Raw genomic sequence first — 24,104 nt, forward strand, 5'->3', positions numbered from 1 at the left:
AGGACCTTGACCTCAGACTTGAACCCCAGCCCTGAGAGGGACCCTCTCCCTGGTTCTGAGTGGCTCAGTCTGTGGGCCTTGGTGGCAGCGTCTCCAGGACACAGCCCGTCAGGACAGTCCATCCTGCTCAGCCTGGGGGTGAGCTGAGCTGCAGCCCCAGGGCTCAGGGGGCTGGGCAGTCCCTGGAGGGACCACATCTGCAGGGACGGCCCCTACCCTGGCCGAGGGCAGGAGGGAAGGAGGCTGGCAGCCACAGCACCTGGCCCGGGCCTGGGGACCCTCCTTGAGCTCGGCCACCTGCTCAGAGCAGGGATTTGCTCTTTCTCCTGAGAGCACATCGCCAGGGACCTCTGAGCTCCCAGGAGCGGGAACTGGGGTCCATCCCCTGCTGACCCCGTGGCTGGGAGGTGTGGGTCCAGATCAGAGCAATCACAGACAGGAAGTTCCCCTAATGGGCTCCTGGGCCTCCCTCTGCCCCACCCTCCTCACTAGTGCATTTGGGTCTGGAAACCCAGGAGGGAAACATGCAAGGTAGTTCCTGCCTCACCATGACCAGCTCTGACCCCTGACCTCCCCATTGTCCTGACACCTTCAGGTCATAAAAGCCACAGCCACTGCCATCAGGGGGCAGTGACCTGAGGTCCAGTTCCCCCAGGAAAGTGAGAAATAGCCCCAACCCCACAGCCTGGCCTCCCTTTCCCAGAGGGAGGACCTGGGAGGCAGGCTCATGGCTGCCATGGAGACGCTGACCCCCTCTCCTTGGAGCCTCTGCCTTGCCCGCCCCTCCCTCAGGGGGGACAGGCCCTGAGGCCCCGCCCTCACCCTCTGACCCCACACCCCACGGTGCACCTCCTTTGCTTCCATCCCCACAAAGTGCTCCCCCAGATCACCGTGAGGTCATCAATCAGTATCTCCCCTCACAGGCCCTGGTCCCGGTGGTGCTGTCACTGTCCCTTCCCCTCCTGTGTCCAGGGAGCTGGGGTCACAGTGAGTCTCAGTCAGACAATCAGACACCAGACTGTCCTATGGACAGAAAACAGACGAGTGGGAGATATTATATTCAATTTCCCTGTTAATGAGGATGCCAGTTACTAGGTAAAGGTTGACTGAAAAGCATGTGCAGAAACACAGTATGTATAATCTAGCGAAAAAAGTGGAGGACATTGAGAGAATATTTTTGTGTGCAGGGAAAAGAGTGATTAATTTCTAACTGAGAGGAGGATATTTAATAAAACTGTGCCCTGAAAATAAGGGAACTCACCTACTCAGCACAGTCGCTGCTCTGGCCCTGATCCCGGGAGGAAAGTTCCCTAAGTGACACCAGCTCAGCTCTGACCATGAACAGCCAGGGAGACGAGCCCAGACTCCCAGGAGGAGGCGGAGGGGACATAGAGAGAGTCCTGAGGGGATGAGGAGGCCACCTCAGGGGGCACCTGGACGCCCTGAGCCAGGGGGTCAGAGCACAGAGCTGGGGGAGGCAGGACCTGTCCCTCATGGGCTCAGTCAGCAGGGGACACAGTGGTGCATCCAGGCCTGGGCACCAGGGGGCGCTCAGGGGCTGCTGCTGAAGGGCTGGGCTCATTATAGCTGCAACCTGTTCCCTGGCTCTGCCTGGTGCCCTGTGCTCAGGGCTCACAGCTGTGACCTTGCCACCCTCTGGGCCCCACACAGCCCCACCCCTGCCCTCACCCTGCCTTCCTCAGGCACAGGGACCCGACCCAGGGCTCAGGGAGGGATCAAAACCAGGGGGTCCTCATTTGCATGAGTGGGCCCTCCCTCCCGCAGACTATGAAGAGGGGAAGGGAGAGGTGTGGGGAGCTCTGCTTCAGCTGTGGGGCCTCAGGAGGCAGGACTCAGGGATGACCTCCACCATGGCCTGGGCCCCTCTCCTCCTCACCCTCCTGGCTCACTGCACAGGTGACTGGATCAGGGGACGGGGAAAGGGCCTTGGGGAGACACATGGGCCCTGCTTCCTCCTCTTGTCTCTAGACCCAGACTCACCCTCTCTGTGTCTCCCCCTCTTGCAGGATCCTGGGCCCAGTCTGTGCTGACTCAGCCATCCTCAGTGTCGGGGTCCCCGGGACAGAAGGTCACCATCTCCTGCACTGGAAGCAGCTCCAACATTGGGGGTGGTTCCTATGTGCACTGGTACCAGCAGCTCCCAGAAAAGGCCCCCAAACTCCTCGTTTATGACAATAGCAAACGGCCCTCAGGGATTCCGGACCGATTCTCTGGCTCCAAGTCTGGCAGCTCAGGCTCCCTGACCATCACGGGGCTGCAGGCCGAGGACGAGGCCGCCTATTTCTGCCAGTCCTATGACAGCAGTCTTGGTACTCGCACGGTGCTGCAGGCCTGTGGGGAAGTGAGACAAAAACCCGCTGTCCCGCTGCATTGGAGCCCGGGGCAGCCCCATCCTCTGATAAGATGGCTGTGCCTTTGGTGGGTGACCCGAAACTGGGCACTGTGGCCCCCCCAGGGGACTTTGACTGCAAAACCTGTCCCCACCCTTTGAACCTGCCCATCAAGCCGCCCGAGGCAGCAGCACTCGGTGTGCGTGTCTCAGCTTAAGCAGACCTTCCTGTGCATCTGGGGGGCGCCTGCCTGGGCGGCCAGGATGGGGCAGGGCAGACCCAGGGCCCCGAGTCCAGCTGTGCCTGCGTCAGAGCCCCTCAGGGAGGCCAGTGTCTGTGCTGTGACCTGGGGCTCCCCACACAGCCTGGGACCCCCATCCAGCCGAGAGCAGGCACCCGTGTGGTCCTTAATCTGCTCCCTGGGACAAGTCTGGCAACACGGGCTCCGGGAGCCCTGCTGGGCGGGCACTGAGGCCACTACTTCCTGCCGGGCCCCTCCTGTGCCCGCAGCCCCAGTGCCCACCCAGAGCCTGTCCTGTGGGACTGAGGCCACACGGAGCCCTTCTCACCTGCCAGGAGGGGCGCCCCAGCACCTGCCACTCAGGCTCAGCCAGTGCCTCTGCTTCTACTGCTGCCCCTCCCTCCAGGATCCAGGTCCCAGGGCAGCCCCTGGAGCATGAATGGGCCTCCTTCCCTCTCCCCTCAGAGGCCCTCACAGCAGCCTCCTCCTGGACACAAGGCCTGACACCAAACAGGAGGCCCATCCCCATCAGTGGGGACACTGAGCCCCTTGGCCCTGAGCCCCGGGTCTGAGCTGGGGACCATCTGTGGTCACTTCAGACCTGAACCCCGACGAGGGCCCCTGCGTCACTCTCAGGGTCAGTGACTGTGTCCAGGACCTTCCCGGCCGGGCCCCCTCCTCCCTGATGCTCAGGGGGAATGGCTAAGGCCTTTGTGCACAGAGAGGCCCTCTGTCCCTGTGCCCGGCCCCGGGGTCTCAGGCCGCAGCGCCCACCGGGGTCCTTGGGCACAACCGCTGTCCCCCCCTCAGTGCTGAGCTCTGACGCTCACTCCTCCTGTGAGTCACTGGTGGCTCCTCTCGGGGACCCTGAGCCCTGAGCAGTGACGGCCACAGTGTGGCTCCTGGTCTTTGGGGCAATGCCCTCCCCCCCAGGAGCTCACATGCTGCTGTGGGACGCGTCGTACGTGTGGGGAGCGTGTCAGTCACCACGTCTGCCAGCTCCTCACCATCCCCTTTAGCTTCTGCCTAAAATGAGGAAACGTGCACGAAAGGACAGGCAGGGAATTTAAAATATAAGCACATTGTAGGACACCGAAGACAACATTGGTCACAGAGAGCAGCACATCCAAATGTTGGAACATAAAGGCTTTTCCTGAAATATAAAAAAACCCATGAGCTACAGGCTCCACCAGTAAATGTGAAGCCCACCAAACCATTGTTGGTTTTTATTTATTTTTAATAAATCACTAACTCAAATCAGATGACTATGATTTGATCCCTTACTTGGTTTAAAATGTTTGCTGAATGCTTCTCTTTTGAATATAATCCTGAGGGTATTTCTGGAAAGTTCCTCTCTGTCATTGACATGAACAGCCCCCGGGAGCTCATCACACCTGAGCAGCTCCCTCACCTGTGAGGTTGGACACCAGGCTCACTGTGTGTTTATTTGTGCAGCATCTTCACTGGGAGAGAAACCACATTCATTTGTCATTTGTGACTGTTTGAGCTCATCACACAGACGCAGACCTGGGAGTGAAACGCTGCGGGATCAGCACAGAGATCCCATCGCAGTGTCTGGGCTCAGATCTTGGGTGTGGGAACAGGACAGGGACCTGGGAGCCCACAGCCAGCTGGGCTCTCAGGGCTTTGGGCAGAGGAGGGTGTGTCCTCCCACCAGCAGGGGGCGCTGTGGGACCGCCAGGCGATCAGCACACAGCTGTTCAGTGAGACCTTCACACACAGGCCCCTGCACTGTGGGCTCCCTGCTGTCCTTGGGGGCCTGGCAGCGCCCCCTGAGCAGGCACCTGTGTGTGGTCTCAGCAGGTGCTTCCTCCCAGGGCCCCCCAAGGGTGAGCCCACCTCTGTGCCCCTCAGTCTGGGGTGTGAGCTGAGCTCCAGCCCCAGGACCCAGGGAGGGGCTGGGCAGTCCCTGGAGGGACCCCCATTTGCATGGCAGCCCCTCCCCTGGCAGAGGGTGGGGGAGAAAAGGAGGCCTGGGCAGCCCAGCCCCACTGTGGGCTCAGGGCTGTGAGCACCATGGCCTGGACTCCTCTGCTCCTCGCGCTCCTCTCTCACTGCACAGGTAGGGACAGGCCTGGGACCCGGCTTCTTCCCTTCCTGCTCAGGCTCCTGGGAAACGGCCCCTGGTCCCTGCCCATCACTGACAGTGTCTGTGTCTGCAGGGTCCCTCTCCCAGCCGGTGCTGACTCAGCCGCCCTCCCTCTCTGCATCTCCGGGAGCCACAGCCAGGCTCACCTGCACCCTGAGCAGTAGCATCAATGTTGGCAGCTACAGGATATACTGGTACCAGCAGAAGCCGGGGAGTCCACCCCGTTTTATCTTGAGATATAAATCAGACTCAGATAAGGACCAGGGCTCCGGGGTCCCCAGCCGCTTCTCTGGATCCAAAGACGCCTCGGCCAATGCGGGGCTCCTGACCATCTCGGGGCTGCAGCCTGAGGACGAGGCCGACTATTACTGTGCTATTTGGCATAATAGTGCTTCCCACAGTGACACACACAGATGGGGAAGTGGGACAAAAACCTTCACCTCCCAGAGTCTTGGGTCCCAACATGTGACCCTGTTAACATAGCTCCAATGTGCAAAACACATGGGAAGTACCTTCTGGTTTAAAATGAGTCACTTTCCATGTTTTATCCCATGTCTCTGAATCTCAGAAAAACAGACCCAACACCAAAACCCAATGGTCATTATGTCCCTGAAAGGAGGCCTGTCCTCCGTGGGTCAGAAGCCCAGGTCCCGGGCGATGGCTGTTTCTGACATGAAATAAGGGAACAGCTTTGGAAACAGCTCCCAGAGCCCAGGACCCTCCCAGCAGGCGGCCGGTCCCGGAGCACGGACTCGGCGCCCAGAGGTCAGAGCAGTGACCCCTCAGTCCCCGGCTCCTCGCCCAAGGCCCCTGCCCAGCCCTGTGCCCACGGACCGGCTCTCAGCTGCGAGGGGCGGGGGAGCCTCGGGCCCAGGAGGAAGCCCCGGCACAGGGCTGGCCGTCACCTCTGCTGGACCCTGACCTTCAGGGCCACTGGGGAGAGGGGCGGTCAGAGGGTAACGGGTGGCCGGGGCCCAGGAACCCTCTTTGGGTCTCGACGGGGTGAGCGAGCTGGATGTGGCTGGTGCTGAGCTGCTCCAGGAAGGAGGCGGGCGCCGGGGTCTGTGGGGTGACGCTCTCACAGCTGACGCCACTCGGGCCCATGGGGCTCCCGGGAGTGGGGTTCCCTGAGCCTCAGGCTCTGACTGTGTCCTCTCCTCTCACCCCCCGGGCTTTCCTACCCCCAGGGTGTGGGTGGCTGTGGGCCATGGGGAGCAGGCCTTCCCAACGGGTGCCTGTCCCTCCCGCTGGGAAGCTGTTGATGAGCCCAGGTCCCAGGTCACCTTCTCCTGAACCTGGGTCAGCAGACACACTGACCGTTCCCATAGCAACGGTCCCCACAGCTCCCAGGCTGAGCGCCTACCGGAACTTGTGACCTAGGACAGAGGTGATTGACAGTCCACAGGTCAGCCCTCTTCACTTGCTCTTCATTTGTGCACATGCCTTCTTTTTTTAATACATATTTTTCATGTATTTTTAAAAAAATATATTTTCTATTTCAGAGATGAAGGGAGAGGGAGAGAGAAATAGAAACATCAATGATGAGTCAATGATCGCCTTCCTCCTGCATGCCCCACAATGGGAATGGGGCCTGCAACCGGGACTTGTGCCCTGACCAGAACTTGAACTGTGACCCCTGGTTTCTGGGTTGATGCTCAACCACTGAGCCCTACCAGCCAGGCTTACACAGCCTCTGTGACCATCCCTGGTCTCTGGCCTGAGGAGGAGGTGGCCAATCGCTGTCACGTGACTTATTAAACCCGCTCCCAGGAGGAGCTCCAGTTCTGGGGCGGGTGAGTAGGCACCTGCCCTCCTCTCCTGCAGGACCAGCTCACCCTGTACCCGATTTCAAAAATATTACTGAGAGCCCTGGCCGGTTTGGCACAGTGGATAGAGCCTCGACCTCCTGACTGAAGGGTCCCGGGTTTGATTCTGGTCAAGGCACAGGCCCGGGTGAAGGCTCCATCCTCTGTAAGGGGCATGCAGGAGGCAGCCGATCAACCATTCGCTGTAATCACTGATGTTTCTATCTTCATCCGACTCTCTCAAATCAACAAAAATGTATTTATATTAAAAAAAGGGAGAATGAGAGAACCAAGATGGCGGCATAGGTTAACGCCGGAGTTTGCTGCTTTGAACAACTACTTCAAAAGTGAAACCAAAAAACGGAAGGGACATCACCCAGAACCACAGGAACGCTGGCTGAGTGGAAGTCCTACAACTAGGAGGAAAGAGAAACGCATACGGACACTCAGAGGAGGCGCAGTGCTGAAGTCAAATTCTGAGGTGCGGAGTGCGCGGAGCGGGCTGGCGGCGGAGGGCGCGGTTGTTGTTTTCAATCGGGAGGGAGTCGCAGACTCTGAGCACCAGATACAGGCGAGTCTTTAGGGACCCAGACTCAAACTGGAGAAGCGGGACTGTCTGGCTTCGGTCAGAGCGAGTGCAGCTTTCTCTCCCAGCTTTGCAGCGGGTGCTGGGACTCAGAGAGGCAGAGCCCCTGGGGACAGGACTGAGAGCCGCCATAACTGCTCTCTCCGGCCCACCCTGTTGATCCTGTGCGACCCGCCCCGCCCAAGCCCTGCACACAGGCATTTGCCGGATAGCCTCAGGCAAAGGCTAGATTAGCACCTCCCTAGAGGACAGAAGTTCTCTCACTGCTGACACAGCTGATTCTCATAGCCACTTGGCCTGGAGGTCAAACCCTCCCTGGAATTAGCTACAACAATCAAGATTTATCTATAAGACTGCGAACAAAGACCACTAGGGGGTGCACCAAGAAAGCATAACAAAATGCGGAGACAAAGAAACAGGACAAAATTGTCAATGGAAGAAATAGAGTTCAGAACCACACTTTTAAGGTCTCTCAAGAACTGTTTAGAAGCTGCCGATAAACTTAATGAGATCTACACGAAAACTAATAAGACCCTCGATCTTATATTGGGGAACCAACGAGAAATTAAGCACACACAGACTGAAATAACGAATATTATACAGACGCCCGACAGCAGACCAGAGGAGCGCAAGAATCAAGTCAATGATTTGAAATGCGAGGAAGCAAAAAACATCCAACCGGAAAAGCAAAATGAAAAAAGAATCCAAAAATGCGAGGATAGTGTAAGGAGCCTCTGGGACAGCTTCAAGCGTACCAACATCAGAATTATAGGGGTGCCAGAAGATGAGAGAGAGCAAGATATTGAAAACCTATTTGAAGAAATAATGACAGAAAACTTCCCCCACCTGGTGAAAGAAATGGACTTACAGGTCCAAGAAGCGAGGAGAACCCCAAACAAAAGGAATCCAAAGAGGACCACACCAAGACACATCATAATTAAAATGCCAAGAGCAAAAGATAAAGAGAGAATCTTAAAAACAGCAAGAGAAAGAAACTCAGTTACCTACAAGGGAATACCCATACGACTGTCAGCTGATTTCTCAACAGAAACTTTGCAGGCCAGAAGGGAGTGGCAAGAAATATTCAAAGTGATGAATACCAAGAACCTACAACCAAGATTACTTTATCCAGCAAAGCTATCATTCAGAATTGAAGGTCAGATAAAGAGCTTCACAGATAAGGAAAAGCTAAAGGAGTTCATCACCACCAAACCAGGATTATATGAAATGCTGAAAGGTATCCTTTAAGAAGAGGAAGAGGAAGAAAAAGGTAAAGATACAAATTATGAACAACAAATATGCATCTATCAACAAGTGAATCTAAGAATCAAGTGAATAAATAATCAGATGAACAGAATGAACTGTTGATTATAATAGAATCAGGGACATAGAAAGGGAATGGACTGACTATTCTTGGGGGGGAAAGGGGTGTGGGAGATGTGGGAAGAGACTGGACAAAAATCGTGCACCTATGGATGAGGACAGTGGGTGGGGAGTGAGGGCGGAGGGTGGGGCGGGAACTGGGAGGAGGGGAGTTATGGGGGAAAAAAAAAAAGGAACAAATGTAAAAAAAAAAAAATAAATAAATAAATAAATAAATAAAAAAAAAATAAAAAAAGGGAGAATGAAAGGCACCCAGAGGCTCCTCATAGCATCTTCTAAATGTCGAGATTTTGTGTAAATTACCCCTCATTATGTCAAAAACCAGGAAGTTAAACACGTGAAGGAGGAAAGAGAATCTACTGACACCAACACTGAGGCGACCCAGAGGAGGGGGTTCTGGGGCGGATATAATGAGGAGCAGCACACACTTCTTAGTCCAAAGGAAGAAGAGACACCCAGGATTTAATAGACTCTGTGAACACAGCCAAAGGGCAGTTATAGAACCAAAAACAAAATAGAGGAAAACAGAGGGGAACCTCTCTGGATGGAGTCAGAAGGAGGAAATACCTGGTTTTATTGTTTGTTTGTTTGTTTGAAGTGGCCATCATTCATTCATTCTGTAGTTCCCACCACCATGACTATTCCCTAGGGCGTCAGCAGGGGGCGCTGTGGCTCTTCGCAGAGCTGCAAGGCCTGAAGCCCACTCACATGGTTGTAATTGAGTGGGCCCTGCACCCATGCCCATGGCCTGGGTGTGAGGTGACAGCAGGTGCTTCCCCTCAAGGGACAGACTCAGAGCCCACAGCCTCCCCAGCCTCCTCCTCACAGTGAAGCTTCAAACGGGGCCCAGGACCCAGCACAGGAGGGTCCTGTGGGCTCACATTTGCATAATGACCAGCAAACACCCCCTGTGCCCAGGAGGCCGGGAGGAGATAAAGGGACACCCGTGACCAGCACCTGCCAGAGACCAAGGCACCTTGGAAAGCCTCCACTATGAGCTGGACTGCCCTCCTCCTCCTCCTCCTCCTCGCTCTCTGCCCAGGTTCAAGGCCATTTCAGAGACCAGTCTTTGGAGGGGCCCCTCTGCTTCTGTTCATTATCCCTGACATGTGTCTGCTTCTATTTCAGGGTCCAGGTCTCAGGCTGTTGTCACTCAGAAGCCCTCAGAGAGCGTGGTCCCTGGCGTGACGGTCACTCTCACCTGCAGCACTAACACTGGAGAGGTCACCAGCGGTCACTACCCGTACTGGATCCAGCAGAAGCCGGGCCAGGTCCCCAGGACACTCATTTATGACACAAGCAATAAACTCTCCTGGACGCCGGCCCGGTTCTCAGGCTCCATCCAAGGGGGCAAAGCTGCCCTGACCCTCTCAGGGGCGCAGCCTGAGGACGAGGCCGAGTACTACTGCGCTCTGGCCTACAGCAGGCATCCCCACAGTGACAGGAGCGGGTGGGGAAGTGGGACAAATACACAAGGCTCAGTGCTGCCGCTGCTTCTGGGGCCCCGTCTGCTGTTCACGGGGCTGCGTCCCTCTGGGGTGGCTCTGAGGGCTGTTCTCTGAGGCCCCAGACCAGGCAGTCTCATTAATTTTTCTCAGCTGTGATCATTTTATAAAAACAAGAGCCAATATGACCAACAGTTTCACAGGAAATGGACAGGGGCAGCAGAAGGAAAAGTCACACTCACACTCACACGCACAGTCAAGGGTGAGTTTCACTGGCCGGCATTTAATAATCAAGATAAAACTTAACAATATAGCAGAACAACAGGAGAGATGGAGCCACTTTGAAATAGAGTTGGGGCCTCCATCGCAGCATAATTTTTTGCCCGTCTTCCCTTCACACCCGTGTGAGGTTGGGGGGCAGGACCCTGTAGGGGGGTCACAGCACTGTGTCTTCCAAAACCCGGTCCCTCTGCCCCAGAGCAGGTTCCCACAGACTCTCTGAGGCCTGGGCGCGTGACCTGCGGGCAAAGCTGTGAGGACAGAATCAGGGACCGAGCCCCAAGCTGAGACCATGTCAGGGTTGGACGGAGCCTCCAGACACTGGAAAGTGACAAGAGAGCACCTATTGGAGCCCCCCTGGGAGCGCGGGCCTGCCAGGACCTTGACATCAGACTTGAACCCCTCCCCCTGAGAGGGACCCTCTCCCTGGCTCTGAGGAGCTCAGTCTGTGGGCCTTTGTGGCAGCGTCTCCAGGTCACAGCCCGTCAGGACAGTCCATCCTGCTCAGCCTGGGGGTGAGCTGAGCTGCAGCCCCAGGGCTCAGGGGGCAGTCAGTCCCTGGAGGGACCACATCTGCAGGGACGACCCCTCCTCTGGCCGAGGGCGGGAGGGAAGGAGGCCTGGCAGCCCCCAGCGCCTGGCCCGGGCCTGGGGACCCTCCTTGAGCTCGGCCACCTGCTCAAAGCAGGGATTTGCTCTTTCTCCTGAGAGCACATCGCCAGGGACCTCTGAGCTCCCAGGAGCGGGAACTGGGGTCCATCCCCTGCTGACCCCGTGGCTGGGAGGTGTGGGTCCAGATCAGAGCGATCACAGACAGGAAGTTCCCCTAATGTGCTCCTGAGCCTCCCTCTGCCCCACCCTCCCCACTAGTGCATTTGGGTCTGGAAACCCAGCAGGGAAACCTGCAAGGTAGGTCCTGCCTCAGCATGACCAGCTCTGACGCCTGACCTCCCCATTGTTCTGACACATTCAGGTCCCATAAAAGCCACAGCCACTGCCATCAGGGGGCAGTGACCTGAGGTCCAGTTCCCCCAGGAAAGTGAGAAACATCCCCAACCCCACAGCCTGGCCTCCCTTTCCCAGAGGGAGGACCTGGGAGGCAGGCTCATGGCTGCCATGGAGACGCTGACCCCCTCTCCTTGGAGCCTCTGCCTCCGCATTTCTACCTCAAGGAGGACAGGCCCAGAGGCCCCATCTGTGACCTCTGACCCCACAGCCCATGGTGAATCTCCTTCTGCTTCCATCCCCAAAAGTGCTCCCTCAGGTCTCTTTGATTCATCCCTTAGGATCCCCCCTCACAGGCCCTGGTCCCGGTGGTGCTGTCACTGTCCCTTCCCTTCTGTATCCAGGGAGCTGGGGTCACAGTGACTCAGTCAGACAGTCAGACACCAGACTCTCCTATGGACAGAAAACAGGCGAGTGGGAAATATTATATTCAATGTCCCTGTTAATGAAGTTGCCGGTTAATAGGTGACCCTTGATTGAAAAGCATGTGTAAAAACACAATATGTATAATCTAGTGAACAAAAGGGTAGGATATTGAAAAAATAATATTCTCGTACTAGAAAGAGAGTGATTAATTTCTAACAAGGGAGGGAGATATTAAGGAAAACTGTGCCCTGAAAATTAGGGACCTTGCCTCCTGGGGACGGTCGCTGCTCTGGCCCTGATCCTGGGAGGAAAGTTCCCTAAGTGACACCAGCTCAGCTCTGACCATGAACAGCCAGGGAGACGGGCCCAGACTCCCAGGAGGAGGCGGAGGGGACATAGAGAGAGTCCTGAGGGGATGAGGAGGCCACCTCAGGGGGCACCTGGACGCCCTGAGCCAGGGGGTCAGAGCACAGAGCTGGGGGAGGCAGGACCTGTCCCTCATGGGCTCAGTCAGCAGGGGACACAGTGGTGCATCCAGGCCTGGGCACCAGGGGGCGCTCAGGGGCTGCTGCTGAAGGGCTGGGCTCATCAGAGCTGTAACCTGTTCCCTGGCCCTGCCTGGTGCCCTGTGCTCAGGGCTCACAGCTGTGACCTGCCACCCCCTGGGCCCCACACAGCCCCACCCCTGCCCTCACCCTGTCATCCTCAGGCCCAGGGACCCAAACAAGGGCCCAGGGAGGGATCAAAACCAGGGGGTCCTCATTTGCATGAGTGGGCCCTCCCTCCCGCAGACTATGAAGAGGGGAAGGGAGAGGTGTGGGGAGCTCTGCTTCAGCTGTGGGGCCTCAGGAGGCAGGACTCAGGGATGACCTCCACCATGGCCTGGGCTCCTCTCCTCCTCACCCTCCTGGCTCACTGCACAGGTGACTGGATCAGGGGACGGGGAAGGGGCCTTGGGAAGAGGCATGGGCCCTGCTTCCTCCTCTCGTCTCTAGACCCAGACTCACCCTCTCTGTGTCTCCCCCTCTTGCAGGATCCTGGGCCCAGTCTGTGCTGACTCAGCCATCCTCAGTGTCGGGGTCCCCGGGCGAGAGGGTCACCATCTCCTGCACTGGAAGCAGCTCCAATATTGGGGGTTACTATGTGCACTGGTACCAGCAGCTCCCAGAAAAGGCCCCCAAACTCCTCATCTATGAGAGTAGCAACCGACCCTCAGGGGTCCCAGACCGGTTCTCTGGCTCCAAGTCTGGCAGCTCAGGCTCCCTGACCATCACGGGGCTGCAGGCCGAGGACGAGGCCGCCTATTTCTGCCAGTCCTATGACAGCAGTCTTGGTACTCGCACGGTGCTGCAGGCCTGTGGGGAAGAGAGACAAAAACCCGCTGTCCCGCTGCAGTGGGGCCCGGGGCAGCCCCATCCTCTGATAAGATGGCTGTGCCTTTGGTGGGTGACCGGAAACTGGGCACTGAGGCCCCCCCAGGGGACTTTGACTGCAAAACCTGACCCCACCCTTTGAACCTGCCCGTCAAGCCGCCTGAGGCAGCAGCACTCGGTGTGCGTGTCTCAGCTTAAGCAGACCTTCCTGTGCATCTGGGGGGCGCCTGCCTGGGCGGCCAGGACGGGGCAGGGCAGACCCAGGGCCCCGAGTCCAGCTGTGCCTGCGTCAGAGCCCCTCAGGAAGGCCCCTGTGTGTGCTGTCACCTGGGGCTCCCCACACAGCCTGGGACCCCCATCCAGCCAGAGAGCAGGCACCCTGGTGGTCCCTGATCCGCTCCCTGGGACAAGTCTGGCAACTCGGGCTCCGGGAGCCCTGCTGGGCGGGCACTGAGGCCACTACTTCCTGCCAGGCCCCTCCTTTGTCCGCAGCCCCAGTGCCCACCCAGAGCCCTGCCTGTGGGACTGAGGACACAGGGAGCCCTTCTCACCTGCCAGGAGGGGCGCCCCAGCACCTGCCACTCAGGCTCAGCCAGTGCCTCTGCTTCTATTTCTGTTCCCCCAACAGGGTCAGGTCCAGGGCAGCCCCCAGAACATGAATGGGCCTCCTTCCCTCTCCCCTCAGAGGCCCTCACAGCAGCCTCCCCCTGGACACAAGGCCTGACACCAAACAGGAGGCCCATCCCCATCAGCGGGGACACTGAGCCCCTTGGCCCTGCAGCCCCGGGTCTGAGCTGGGGACCATCTGTGGTCACTTCAGACCTGAACCCCGACGAGGGCCCCTGCGTCACTCTCAGGGTCAGTGACTGTGTCCAGGGCCTTCCCGGCCGGGCCCCCTCCTCCCTGATGCTCAGTGGGAGCGGCTGAGGCCTTTGTGCACAGAGAGGCCCCCCTGTTCCTGTGCCCGGCCCCGGGTCTCAGGCCGCAGCGCCCACCGGGGTCCTTGGGCACAACCGCTGTCCCCCCCTCAGTGCTGAGCTCTGACGCTCACTCCTCCTGTGAGTCACTGGCGGCTCCTCTCGGGGCCCCTGAGCCCTGAGCAGTGACGGCCACAGTGTGGCTCCTGGTCTTTGGGGCAATGCCCCCCCCCTCAGGGGCTCCCATGCTGCTGTGGGACGCGTCGTACGTGTGGGAAGCGTGTCAGTCACCACGTCTGCCAGCTCCTCACCATCCCCTTTAGCTTCTGCCTCAAATGAGGAAACATGCACGAAAGGACAGGCAGGGAATTTAAAAAATATATATAAGCACATTGTAGGACACCAAAGACAACGTTGGTCACAGAGAGCAGCACATACAACTGTTGGAACATAAAGGCTTTTCCTGAAATATAAAAAAACCCATGAGCTACAGGCTCCACCAGTAAATGTGAAGCCCACCAAACCATTGTTGGTTTTTATTTATTTTTAATAAATCACTAACTCCAATCAGATGAGTATGATTTGATCCCTTACTTGGTTTAAAATGTTTGCTGAATGCTTCTCTTTTGAATATAATCCTGAGGGTATTTCTGGAAAGTTCCTCTCTGTCATTGACATGAACAGCCCCCGGGAGCTCATCACACCTGAGCAGCTCCCTCACCTGTGAGGTTGGACACCAGGCTCACTGTGTGTTTATTTGTGCAGCATCTTCACTGGGAGAGAAACCACATTCATTTGTCATTTGTGACTGTTTGAGCTCATCACACAGACGCAGACCTGGGAGTGAAACGCTGCGGGATCAGCACAGAGATCCCATCGCAGTGTCTGGGCTCAGATCTTGGGTGTGGGAACAGGACAGGGACCTGGGAGCCCACAGCCAGCTGGGCTCTCAGGGCTTTGGGCAGAGGAGGGTGTGTCCTCCCACCAGCAGGGGGCGCTGTGGGACCGCCAGGCGATCAGCACACAGCTGTTCAGTGAGACCTTCACACACAGGCCCCTGCACTGTGGGCTCCCTGCTGTCCTTGGGGGCCTGGCAGCGCCCCCTGAGCAGGCACCTGTGTGTGGTCTCAGCAGGTGCTTCCTCCCAGGGCCCCCCAAGGGTGAGCCCACCTCTGTGCCCCTCAGTCTGGGGTGTGAGCTGAGCTCCAGCCCCAGGACCCAGGGAGGGGCTGGGCAGTCCCTGGAGGGACCCCCATTTGCATGGCAGCCCCTCCCCTGGCAGAGGGTGGGGGAGAAAAGGAGGCCTGGGCAGCCCAGCCCCACTGTGGGCTCAGGGCTGTGAGCACCATGGCCTGGACTCCTCTGTTCCTCGCGCTCCTCTCTCACTGCACAGGTAGGGACAGGCCTGGCACCCGGCTTCTTCCCTTCCTGCTCAGGCTCCTGGGAAACATCCCCTGGTCCCTGCCCATCACTGACAAGTGTCTGTGTCTGCAGGGTCCCTCTCCCAGCCGGTGCTGACTCAGCCGCCCTCCCTCTCTGCATCTCCGGGAGCCACAGCCACACTCACCTGCACCCTGAGCAGTAGCATCAATGTTGGCAGCTACAGGATATACTGGTACCAGCAGAAGCCGGGGAGTCCACCCCGTTTTATCTTGAGATATAAATCAGACTCAGATAAGGGCCAGGGCTCCGGGGTCCCCAGCCGCTTCTCTGGATCCAAAGACGCCTCGGCCAATGCGGGGCTCCTGACCATCTCGGGGCTGCAGCCTGAGGACGAGGCCGACTATTACTGTGCGATCTGGCACAATAGTGCTTCCCACAGTGACACACACAGATGGGGAAGTGAGACAAAAACCTCCACCTCCCAGAGTCTTGGGTCCCAACATGTGACCCTGTTAACATAGCTCCAATGTGCAAAACACACGGGAAGAACCTTCTGGTTTAAAATGAGTCACTTTCCATGTTTTATCCCATGTCTCTGAATCTCAGAAAAACAGACCCAACACCAAAACCCAATGGTCATTATGTCCCTGAAAGGAGGCCTGTCCTCCGTGGGTCAGAAGCCCAGGTCCCGGGCGATGGCTGTTTCTGACATGAAATAAGGGAACAGCTTTGGAAACAGCTCCCAGAGCCCAGGACCCTCCCAGCAGGCGGCCGGTCCCGGAGCACGGACTCGGCGCCCAGAGGTCAGAGCAGTGACCCTTCAGTCCCCGGCTCCTCGCCCAAGGCCCCTGCCCAGCCCTGTGCCCACGGACCGGCTCTCAGCTGCGAGGGGCGGGGGAGCCTCGGGCCCAGGAGGAAGCCCCGGCACAGGGCTGGCCGTCACCTCTGCTGGACCCTGACCTTCAGGGCCACTGGGGAGAGGGGCGGTCAGAGGGTAACGGGTGGCCGGGGCCCAGGAACCCTCTTTGGGTCTCGACGGGGTGAGCGAGCTGGATGTGGCTGGTGCTGAGCTGCTCCAGGAAGGAGGCGGGCGCCGGGGTCTGTGGGGGAGACGCTCTCACAGCTGACGCCGCTCGGGCCCATGGGGCTCCCGGGAGTGGGGTTCCCTGAGCCTCAGGCTCTGACTGTGTCCTCTCCTCTCACCCCCCGGGCTTTCCTACCCCCAGGGTGTGGGTGGCTGTGGGCCATGGGGAGCAGGCCTTCCCAACGGGTGCCTGTCCCTCCCGCTGGGAAGCTGTTGATGAGCCCAGGTCCCAGGTCACCTTCTCCTGAACCTGGGTCAGCAGACACACTGACCGTTCCCATAGCAACGGTCCCCACAGCTCCCAGGCTGAGCGCCTACCGGAACTTGTGACCTAGGACAGAGGTGATTGACAGTCCACAGGTCAGCCCTCTTCACTTGCTCTTCATTTGTGCACATGGCTTCTTTTTTTAATACATATTTTTCATGTATTTTTAAAAAAATATATTTTCTATTTCAGAGATGAAGGGAGAGGGAGAGAGAAATAGAAACATCAATGATGAGTCAATGATCGCCTTCCTCCTGCATGCCCCACAATGGGAATGGGGCCTGCAACCGGGACTTGTGCCCTGACCAGAACTTGAACTGTGACCCCTGGTTTCTGGGTTGATGCTCAACCACTGAGCCCTACCAGCCAGGCTTACACAGCCTCTGTGACCATCCCTGGTCTCTGGCCTGAGGAGGAGGTGGCCAATCGCTGTCACGTGACTTATTAAACCCGCTCCCAGGAGGAGCTCCAGTTCTGGGGCGGGTGAGTAGGCACCTGCCCTCCTCTCCTGCAGGACCAGCTCACCCTGTACCCGATTTCAAAAATATTACTGAGAGCCCTGGCCGGTTTGGCACAGTGGATAGAGCCTCGACCTCCTGACTGAAGGGTCCGGGGTTTGATTCTGGTCAAGGCACAGGCCCGGGTGAAGGCTCCATCCTCCGTAAGGGGCATGCAGGAGGCAGCCGATCAACCATTCGCTGTAATCACTGATGTTTCTATCTTCATCCGACTCTCTCAAATCAACAAAAATGTATTTATATTAAAAAAAGGGAGAATGAAAGGCACCCAGAGGCTCCTCATAGCATCTTCTAAATGTCCAGATTTTGTGTAAATTACCCCTCATTATGTCAAAAACCAGGAAGTTAAACACGTGAAGGAGGAAAGAGAATCTACTGACACCAACACTGAGGCGACCCAGAGGAGGGGGTTCTGGGGCGGATATAATGAGCAGCAGCACATGCTTCTTAGTCCAAAGGAAGAAGAGACACCCAGGATTTAATAGACTCTGTGAACACAGCCAAAGGGCAATTATAGAACCAAAAACAAAATAGAGGAAAACAGAGGGGAACCTCTCTGGACGGAGTCAGAAGGAGGAAATACCTGGTTTTATTGTTTGTTTGTTTGTTTGAAGTGGCCATCATTCATTCCTTCTGTAGTTCCCACCACCATGACTATTCCCTAGGGCGTCAGCAGGGGGCGCTGTGGCTCTTCGCAGAGCTGCAAGGCCTGAAGCCAACTCACATGGTTCTGAGTGGGCCCTGCGCCCATGCCCATGGCCTGGGGGAGAGGTGACAGCAGGTGCTTCCCCTCAAGGGACAGACTCAGAGCCCACAGCCTCCCCCGCCTCCTTCTCACAGTGAAGCTTCAGACGGGGCCCAGGACCCAGCACAGGAGGGTCCTGTGGGCTCACATTTGCATAATGACCAGCAAACACCCCCTGTGCCCAGGAGGCCGGGAGGAGATAAAGGGACACCCGTGACCAGCACCTGCCAGAGACCAAGGCACCTTGGAAAGCCTCCACCATGAGCTGGACTGCCCTCCTCCTCCTCCTCGCTCTCTGCCCAGGTTCAGGGCAATTTCAGAGACCAGCCTTTGGAGGGGCCCTCGATTTCTGTTCCTTATCCCTGACATGTGTCTGCTTCTATTTCAGGGTCCAGGTCTCAGGCTGTGGTCACTCAGAAGCCCTCAGAGAGCGTGGTCCCAGGCGTGACAGTCACTCTCACCTGCAGCACTAACACTGGAGAGGTCACCAGCGGTCACTACCCGTACTGGATCCAGCAGAAGCCGGGCCAGGTCCCCAGGACACTCATTTATGACACAAGCAATAAACTCTCCTGGACGCCGGCCCGGTTCTCAGGCGCCATCCAAGGGGGCAAAGCTGCCCTGACCCTCTCAGGGGCGCAGCCTGAGGACGAGGCCGAGTACCACTGCGCTCTGGCCTACAGCAGGCATCCCCACAGTGACAGGAGCGGGTGGGGAAGTGGGACAAATACACAGGGCTCAGTGCTGCCGCTGCTTCTGGGGCCCCGTCTGCTGTTCACGGGGCTGCGTCCCTCTGGGGTGGCTCCGAGGGCTGTTCTCTGAGGCCCCAGACCAGGCAGTCTCATTAATTTTTCTCAGCTGTGATCATTTTATAAAAACAAGAGCCAATATGACCAACAGTTTCACAGGAAATGGACAGGGGCAGCAGAAGGAAAAGTCACACTCACACTCACACGCACAGTCAAGGGTGAGTTTCACTGGCCGGCATTTAATAATCAAGATAAAACTTAACAATATAGCAGAACAACAGGAGAGATGGAGCCACTTTGAAATAGAGTTGGGGCCTCCATCGCAGCATAATTTTTTGCCCGTCTTCCCTTCACACCCGTGTGAGGTTGGGGGGCAGGACCCTGTAGGGGGGTCTCAGCACTGTGTCTTCCAAAACCCGGTCCCTCTGCCCCAGAGCAGGTTCCCACAGACTCTCTGAGGCCTGGGCGCGTGACCCGCGGGCAAAGCTGTGAGGACAGAATCAGGGACCGAGCCCCAAGCTGAGACCATGTCAGGGTTGGACGGAGCCTCCAGACACTGGAAAGTGACAAGAGAGCACCTATTGGAGCCCCCCTGGGAGCGCGGGCCTGCCAGGACCTTGACATCAGACTTGAACCCCTCCCCCTGAGAGGGACCCTCTCCCTGGCTCTGAGGAGCTCAGTCTGTGGGCCTTTGTGGCAGCGTCTCCAGGTCACAGCCCGTCAGGACAGTCCATCCTGCTCAGCCTGGGGGTGAGCTGAGCTGCAGCCCCAGGGCTCAGGGGGCAGTCAGTCCCTGGAGGGACCACATCTGCAGGGAGGGTCCCTCCTCTGGCCGAGGGCGGGAGGGAAGGAGGCCTGGCAGCCACAGTGCCTGGCCCTGGCCTGGGGACCCTCCTTGAGCTCGGCCACCTGCTCAAAGCAGGGATTTGCTCTTTCTCCTGAGACATCGCCAGGGACCTCTGAGCTCCCAGGAGCGGGAACTGGGGTCCATCCCCTGCTGACCCCGTGGCTGGGAGGTGTGGGTCCAGATCAGAACGATCACAGACAGGAAGTTCCCCTAATGTGCTCCTGAGCCTCCCTCTGCCCCACCCTCCCCACTAGTGCATTTGGGTCTGGAAACCCAGAAGGGAAACCTGCAAGGTAGGTCCTGCCTCAGCATGACCAGCTCTGACCCCTGACCTCCCCATTGTTCTGACACATTCAGGTCCCATAAAAGCCACAGCCACTGCCATCAGGGGGCAGTGACCTGAGGTCCAGTTCCCCCAGAAAAGTGAGAAACAGCCCCAACCCCACAGCCTGGCCTCCCTTTCCCAGAGGGAGGACCTGGGAGGCAGGCTCATGGCTGCCATGGAGACGCTGACCCCCTCTCCTTGGAGCCTCTGCCTCCGCATTTCTACCTCAAGGAGGACAGGCCCAGAGGCCCCATCTGTGACCCTGACCCCACAGCCCATGGTGAATCTCCTTCTGCTTCCATCCCCAAAAGTGCTCCCTCAGGTCTCTTTGATTCATCCCTTAGGATCCCCCCTCACAGGCCCTGGTCCCGGTGGTGCTGTCACTGTCCCTTCCCTTCTGTATCCAGGGAGCTGGGGTCACAGTGACTCAGTCAGACAGTCAGACACCAGACTCTCCTATGGACAGAAAACAGGCGAGTGGGAAATATTATATTCAATGTCCCTGTTAATGAAGTTGCCGGTTAATAGGTGACCCTTGATTGAAAAGCATGTGTAAAAACACAATATGTATAATCTAGTGAACAAAAGGGTAGGATATTGAAAAAATAATATTCTCGTACTAGAAAGAGAGTGATTAATTTCTAACAAGGGAGGGAGATATTAAGGAAAACTGTGCCCTGAAAATTAGGGACCTTGCCTCCTGGGGACAGTCACTGCTCTGGACCTGATCCTGGGAGGAAAGTTCTGTAAGTGACACCAGCTCAGTTCTGACCCCAAACGACCAGGAGACCCGCCTAGACTCCCAGGAGGAGGCCGAGGGAACATAGAGAGAGTCCTGAGGGGATGAGGAGGCCACCTCAGGGGGCACCTGGACGCCCTGAGCCAGGGGGTCAGTGCACAGAGCTGGGGGAGGCAGGACCTGTCCCTCATGGGCTCAGTCAGCAGGGGACACAGTGGTGCATCCAGGCCTGGGCACCAGGGGGCGCTCAGGGGCTGCTGCTGAAGGGCTGGGCTCATCAGAGCTGCAACCTGTCCCCTGGCCCTGCCTGGTGCCCTGTGCTCAGGGCTCACAGCTGTGACCTGCTTCCCCCTGGACCCCACACAGCCCCACCTCTGCCCTCACCCTGCCTTCCTCAGGCACAGGGACCAGACCCAGGGCCCAGGGAGGGATCAAAACCAGGGGGGTCTCATTTGCATGAGTGGACCCTCCCTCCCGCAGACTATGAAGAGGGGAAGGGAGAGGTGTGGGGAGCTCTGCTTCAGCTGTGGGGCCTCAGGAGGCAGGACTCAGGGATGACCTCCACCATGGCCTGGGCCCCTCTCCTCTTCACCCTCCTGGCTCACTGCACAGGTGACTGGATAAGGGGACAGGGAAGGGGCCTTGGGAAGACACATGGGCCCTGCTTCCTCCTCTTGTCTCTAGACCCAGACTCACCATCTCTGTGTCTCCCCCTCTTGCAGGATCCTGGGCCCAGTCTGTGCTGACTCAGCCATCCTCAGTGTCGGGGGCCCCGGGCGAGAGGGTCACCATCTCCTGCACTGGAAGCAGCACCAACATTGGGGGTGGTTACTATGTGCACTGGTACCAACAGCTCCCAGGAAAGGCCCCCAAACTCTTCATCTATGAGAGTAGCAAACGGCCCTCAGGGATTCCGGACCGATTCTCTGGCTCCAGGTCTGGCAGCTCAGCCTCCCTGACCATCACAGGGCTGCAGGCTGAGGACGAGGCCGACTATTTCTGCCAGTCCTATGACAAGAATCTGGATGCTTGCACAGTGCTGCAGGCCTGTGGGGAAGTGAGACAAAAACCCGCTGTCCCGCTACAGTTGGGCCCGGGGCAGCCCCATCCTCTGATGAGATGGCTGTGCCTTTGCTCGTGGCCCGAATCCGTGCTTTGAGGACCCCCCAGGGGACTGTGTCTGCACAACCTGTCCTTATCTTTTGACCAGCCCGTCAAGCCGCCCGTGGCAGCAGCACACGGTGTGCGTGTCTCAGCCTGAGCAGACCTGCCTGGGCGTCAGGGTGCACCTTCCTTTGGAGGCCAGGATGGGGCAGATCAGACCCAGGGCCCCTGAGTCCAGCGGTGCCTGCGTCAGAGCCCCTCAGGGAGGTCCCGTGTGTGTCTGTGACCTGAGGCTCCCCACACAGCCTGGGACCCCCATCCAGCCGGAGAGCAGGCGCCTGTGTGGCCTCTGCTTCTAGTGCTGCTGGCCCTTCCATTTCCTCTGCCAGGGGCCAGGTCCCAGGGCAGCCCGTGGAGCATGAATGGGCCTCCTTCCCTCTCCCCTCAGAGGCCCTCACAGCAGCCTCCTCCTGGACACAAAACCTTTCACGGAACGGGAGGCCCATCCCATCAGCGGGGACACTGAGCCCCTTGGCCCTGAGCCCCAGGTCTGAGCTGGGGACCATCTGTGGTCACTTCAGGCCTGAACTCCGACGAGGGCACCTGCACCTCTCTCAGGGTCAGTGACTGTGTCCAGGGCCTTCCCCAGCCGGGCCCCCTCCTCCCTGATGCTCAGGGGGAGCGGCTGAGGCCTTTGTGCACAGAGAGGCCCCCTGTCCCTGTGCCCGGCCCCGGGGTCTCAGGCCGCAGCGCCCACCGGGGTCCTTGGGCACAACCGCTGTCCCCCCCTCAGTGCTGAGCTCTGACGCTCACTCCTCCTGTGAGTCACTGGCGGCTCCTCTCGGGGACCCTGAGCCCTGAGGAGTGACGGCCACAGTGTGGCTCCTGGTCTTTGGGGCAATGACCCCCCCCTCAGGGGCTCCCATGCTGCTGTGGGACGCGTCGTACGTGTGGGGAGCGTGTCAGTCACCACGTCTGCCAGCTCCTCACCATCCCCTTTAGCTTCTGCCTCAAATGAGGAAACATGCACGAAAGGACAGGCAGGGAATTTAAAAAAAATATATAAGCACATTGTAGGACACCGAAGACAACGTTGGTCACAGAGAGCAGCACATACAACTGTTGGAACATAAAGGCTTTTCCAGAAATTTAAAAAAAACCCTTGAGCTACAGGCTCCACCAGTAAATGTGAAGCCAACCAAACTGTTGTTGGTTTTTATTTATTTTTAATGAATCACTAACTCAAATCAGATGACTATGATTTGATCCCTTACTTGGTTTAAAATGTTTGCTGAATGCTTCTCTTTTGAATATAATCCTGAGGGTATTTCTGGAAATTCCTCTCTGTCATTGACATGAACAGCCCCCAGGAACTCATCACACCTGAGTGGCTCCCTCACCTGAGACGTTGAATAGAGGCTCACTGTGTGCCGGGAGCCGGTCCATGCTTGCTGTTTCAAGGGACCTGGCATATATGGCATACTGTTCTTAATATGTTTGCTCACCTTCTTGGCACTACGTGTTTTAACCAAGGTCACCTCTCTGAGAAAGGTTGTTTCCCCAGGTAGGGATTTTCCCCTGAAGTTAGGGAGGGAATAAAACCCCTCAACTAAGTGCCAGGCGGGTAATTAATCACTTTAACTACTAACAATCATGCTTAAGCTACATAATCTTTACTCCCTGGAATGGAGATAAGAAACGCCCTAACCTTTGGAATAGAGATTGATAGGATTGAATCAACTGGTATAAATACAGATGTAACAAGACAGCAAGAGACAGAACTCAGAATCTAGAGACAGAAGACAGAGCTTAGAACACAGAACTTACAAGACAGAACTTCAGACAGAACTTAGAAGAGAGCCAGGAGGACAGAACCTACACAGAACCTGCAGACAGAGGAACTTCGCTGGAGAGAACATGGCGGGGGATCCTGGACTGAACCTGACTGCAGAGGTTGGCAAGAGAGCCTGACTGGAGCCTGGTGACAGAACCTGGCTGGAGAACCTGGACAGAGCCTGGCTGGGGAACCTAGCGAGGGAACATGGCTGCAGAGCTTCGCTGGAGATCCGAAGCAGAACCTCTCTGGAGATCCAGACCAGAACTTGGCTGGAGATCCGGGCTAGAGATCCTGGCTAGGCTGCTGATCAACTGAACACTGTCTCCGTGTCATTCCTTCTTCGCCGACTCCGTCCACACCTTTGGGGACCCCTGGACCCTCTGGGGTTGGACCCCGGCAACTGTGCATTTAATTTTGCAACGTTATTTACTGAAAAGAGAAATAATATTCATTTGTCATTTGTGAATGTTTAAGCTCATCACACAGACGCAGACCTGGGAGTGAGATGCTGCGGGATCAGCACAGAGATCCCATCGCAGTGTCTGGGCTCAGACCCTGGGTGTGGGAACAGGGACATGGACCTGGGAGCCCACAGCCAGCTGGGCTGTCAGGGCTTTGGGGCAGAGGAGGGTGTGTCCTCCCACCAG

At 57.4% G+C, this 24,104-nt stretch overlaps 1 protein-coding gene and 2 gene segments (V, D, J or C); all 3 read left to right on the plus strand.

Moving 5' to 3' along the window:
- The first annotated feature begins 1,815 nt into the window (after positions 1-1,815).
- On the plus strand, positions 1,816-16,576 carry LOC132222241 (immunoglobulin lambda-1 light chain-like). The gene is made up of 4 exons (XM_059677138.1): positions 1,816-1,917; positions 12,605-12,928; positions 15,356-15,662; positions 16,471-16,576. The coding sequence occupies exons 1-4, from the start codon at positions 1,860-1,862 to the stop codon at positions 16,574-16,576; spliced, it is 795 nt and encodes a 264-aa protein (XP_059533121.1). The 5' UTR covers positions 1,816-1,859.
- Positions 16,577-18,066: 1,490 nt separating this feature from the next.
- Positions 18,067-18,678, plus strand: LOC132222242 (immunoglobulin lambda variable 7-46-like). The segment is given in 2 exon segments: positions 18,067-18,159; positions 18,245-18,678. Coding segments are annotated over 2 exon segments (477 nt in total).
- Positions 18,679-21,027: 2,349 nt separating this feature from the next.
- LOC132222243 (immunoglobulin lambda variable 1-40-like) lies at positions 21,028-22,174 on the plus strand. The segment is given in 3 exon segments: positions 21,028-21,128; positions 21,239-21,602; positions 22,069-22,174. Coding segments are annotated over 3 exon segments (528 nt in total).
- The last annotated feature ends 1,930 nt before the right edge of the window (positions 22,175-24,104 follow it).

The sequence above is a fragment of the Myotis daubentonii genome, chromosome 19 (assembly GCF_963259705.1).
Source record: "Myotis daubentonii chromosome 19, mMyoDau2.1, whole genome shotgun sequence".
NCBI classification, from domain to species: domain Eukaryota; kingdom Metazoa; phylum Chordata; class Mammalia; order Chiroptera; family Vespertilionidae; genus Myotis; species Myotis daubentonii.

Excerpts from the sequence above, each read along its gene's own strand:
- LOC132222241 (XM_059677138.1), top strand. The coding sequence starts at position 1,860 with ATGACCTCCACCATGGCCTGGGCCCCTCTCCTCCTCACCCTCCTGGCT. Across the intron at positions 1,918-12,604 it reads CCTCCTGGCTCACTGCACAG|GATCCTGGGCCCAGTCTGTG; the intron begins GTGACTGGATCA and ends CCCCTCTTGCAG. Across the intron at positions 15,663-16,470 it reads GACTATTACTGTGCGATCTG|GGTGTGGGTGGCTGTGGGCC; the intron begins GCACAATAGTGC and ends TCCTACCCCCAG.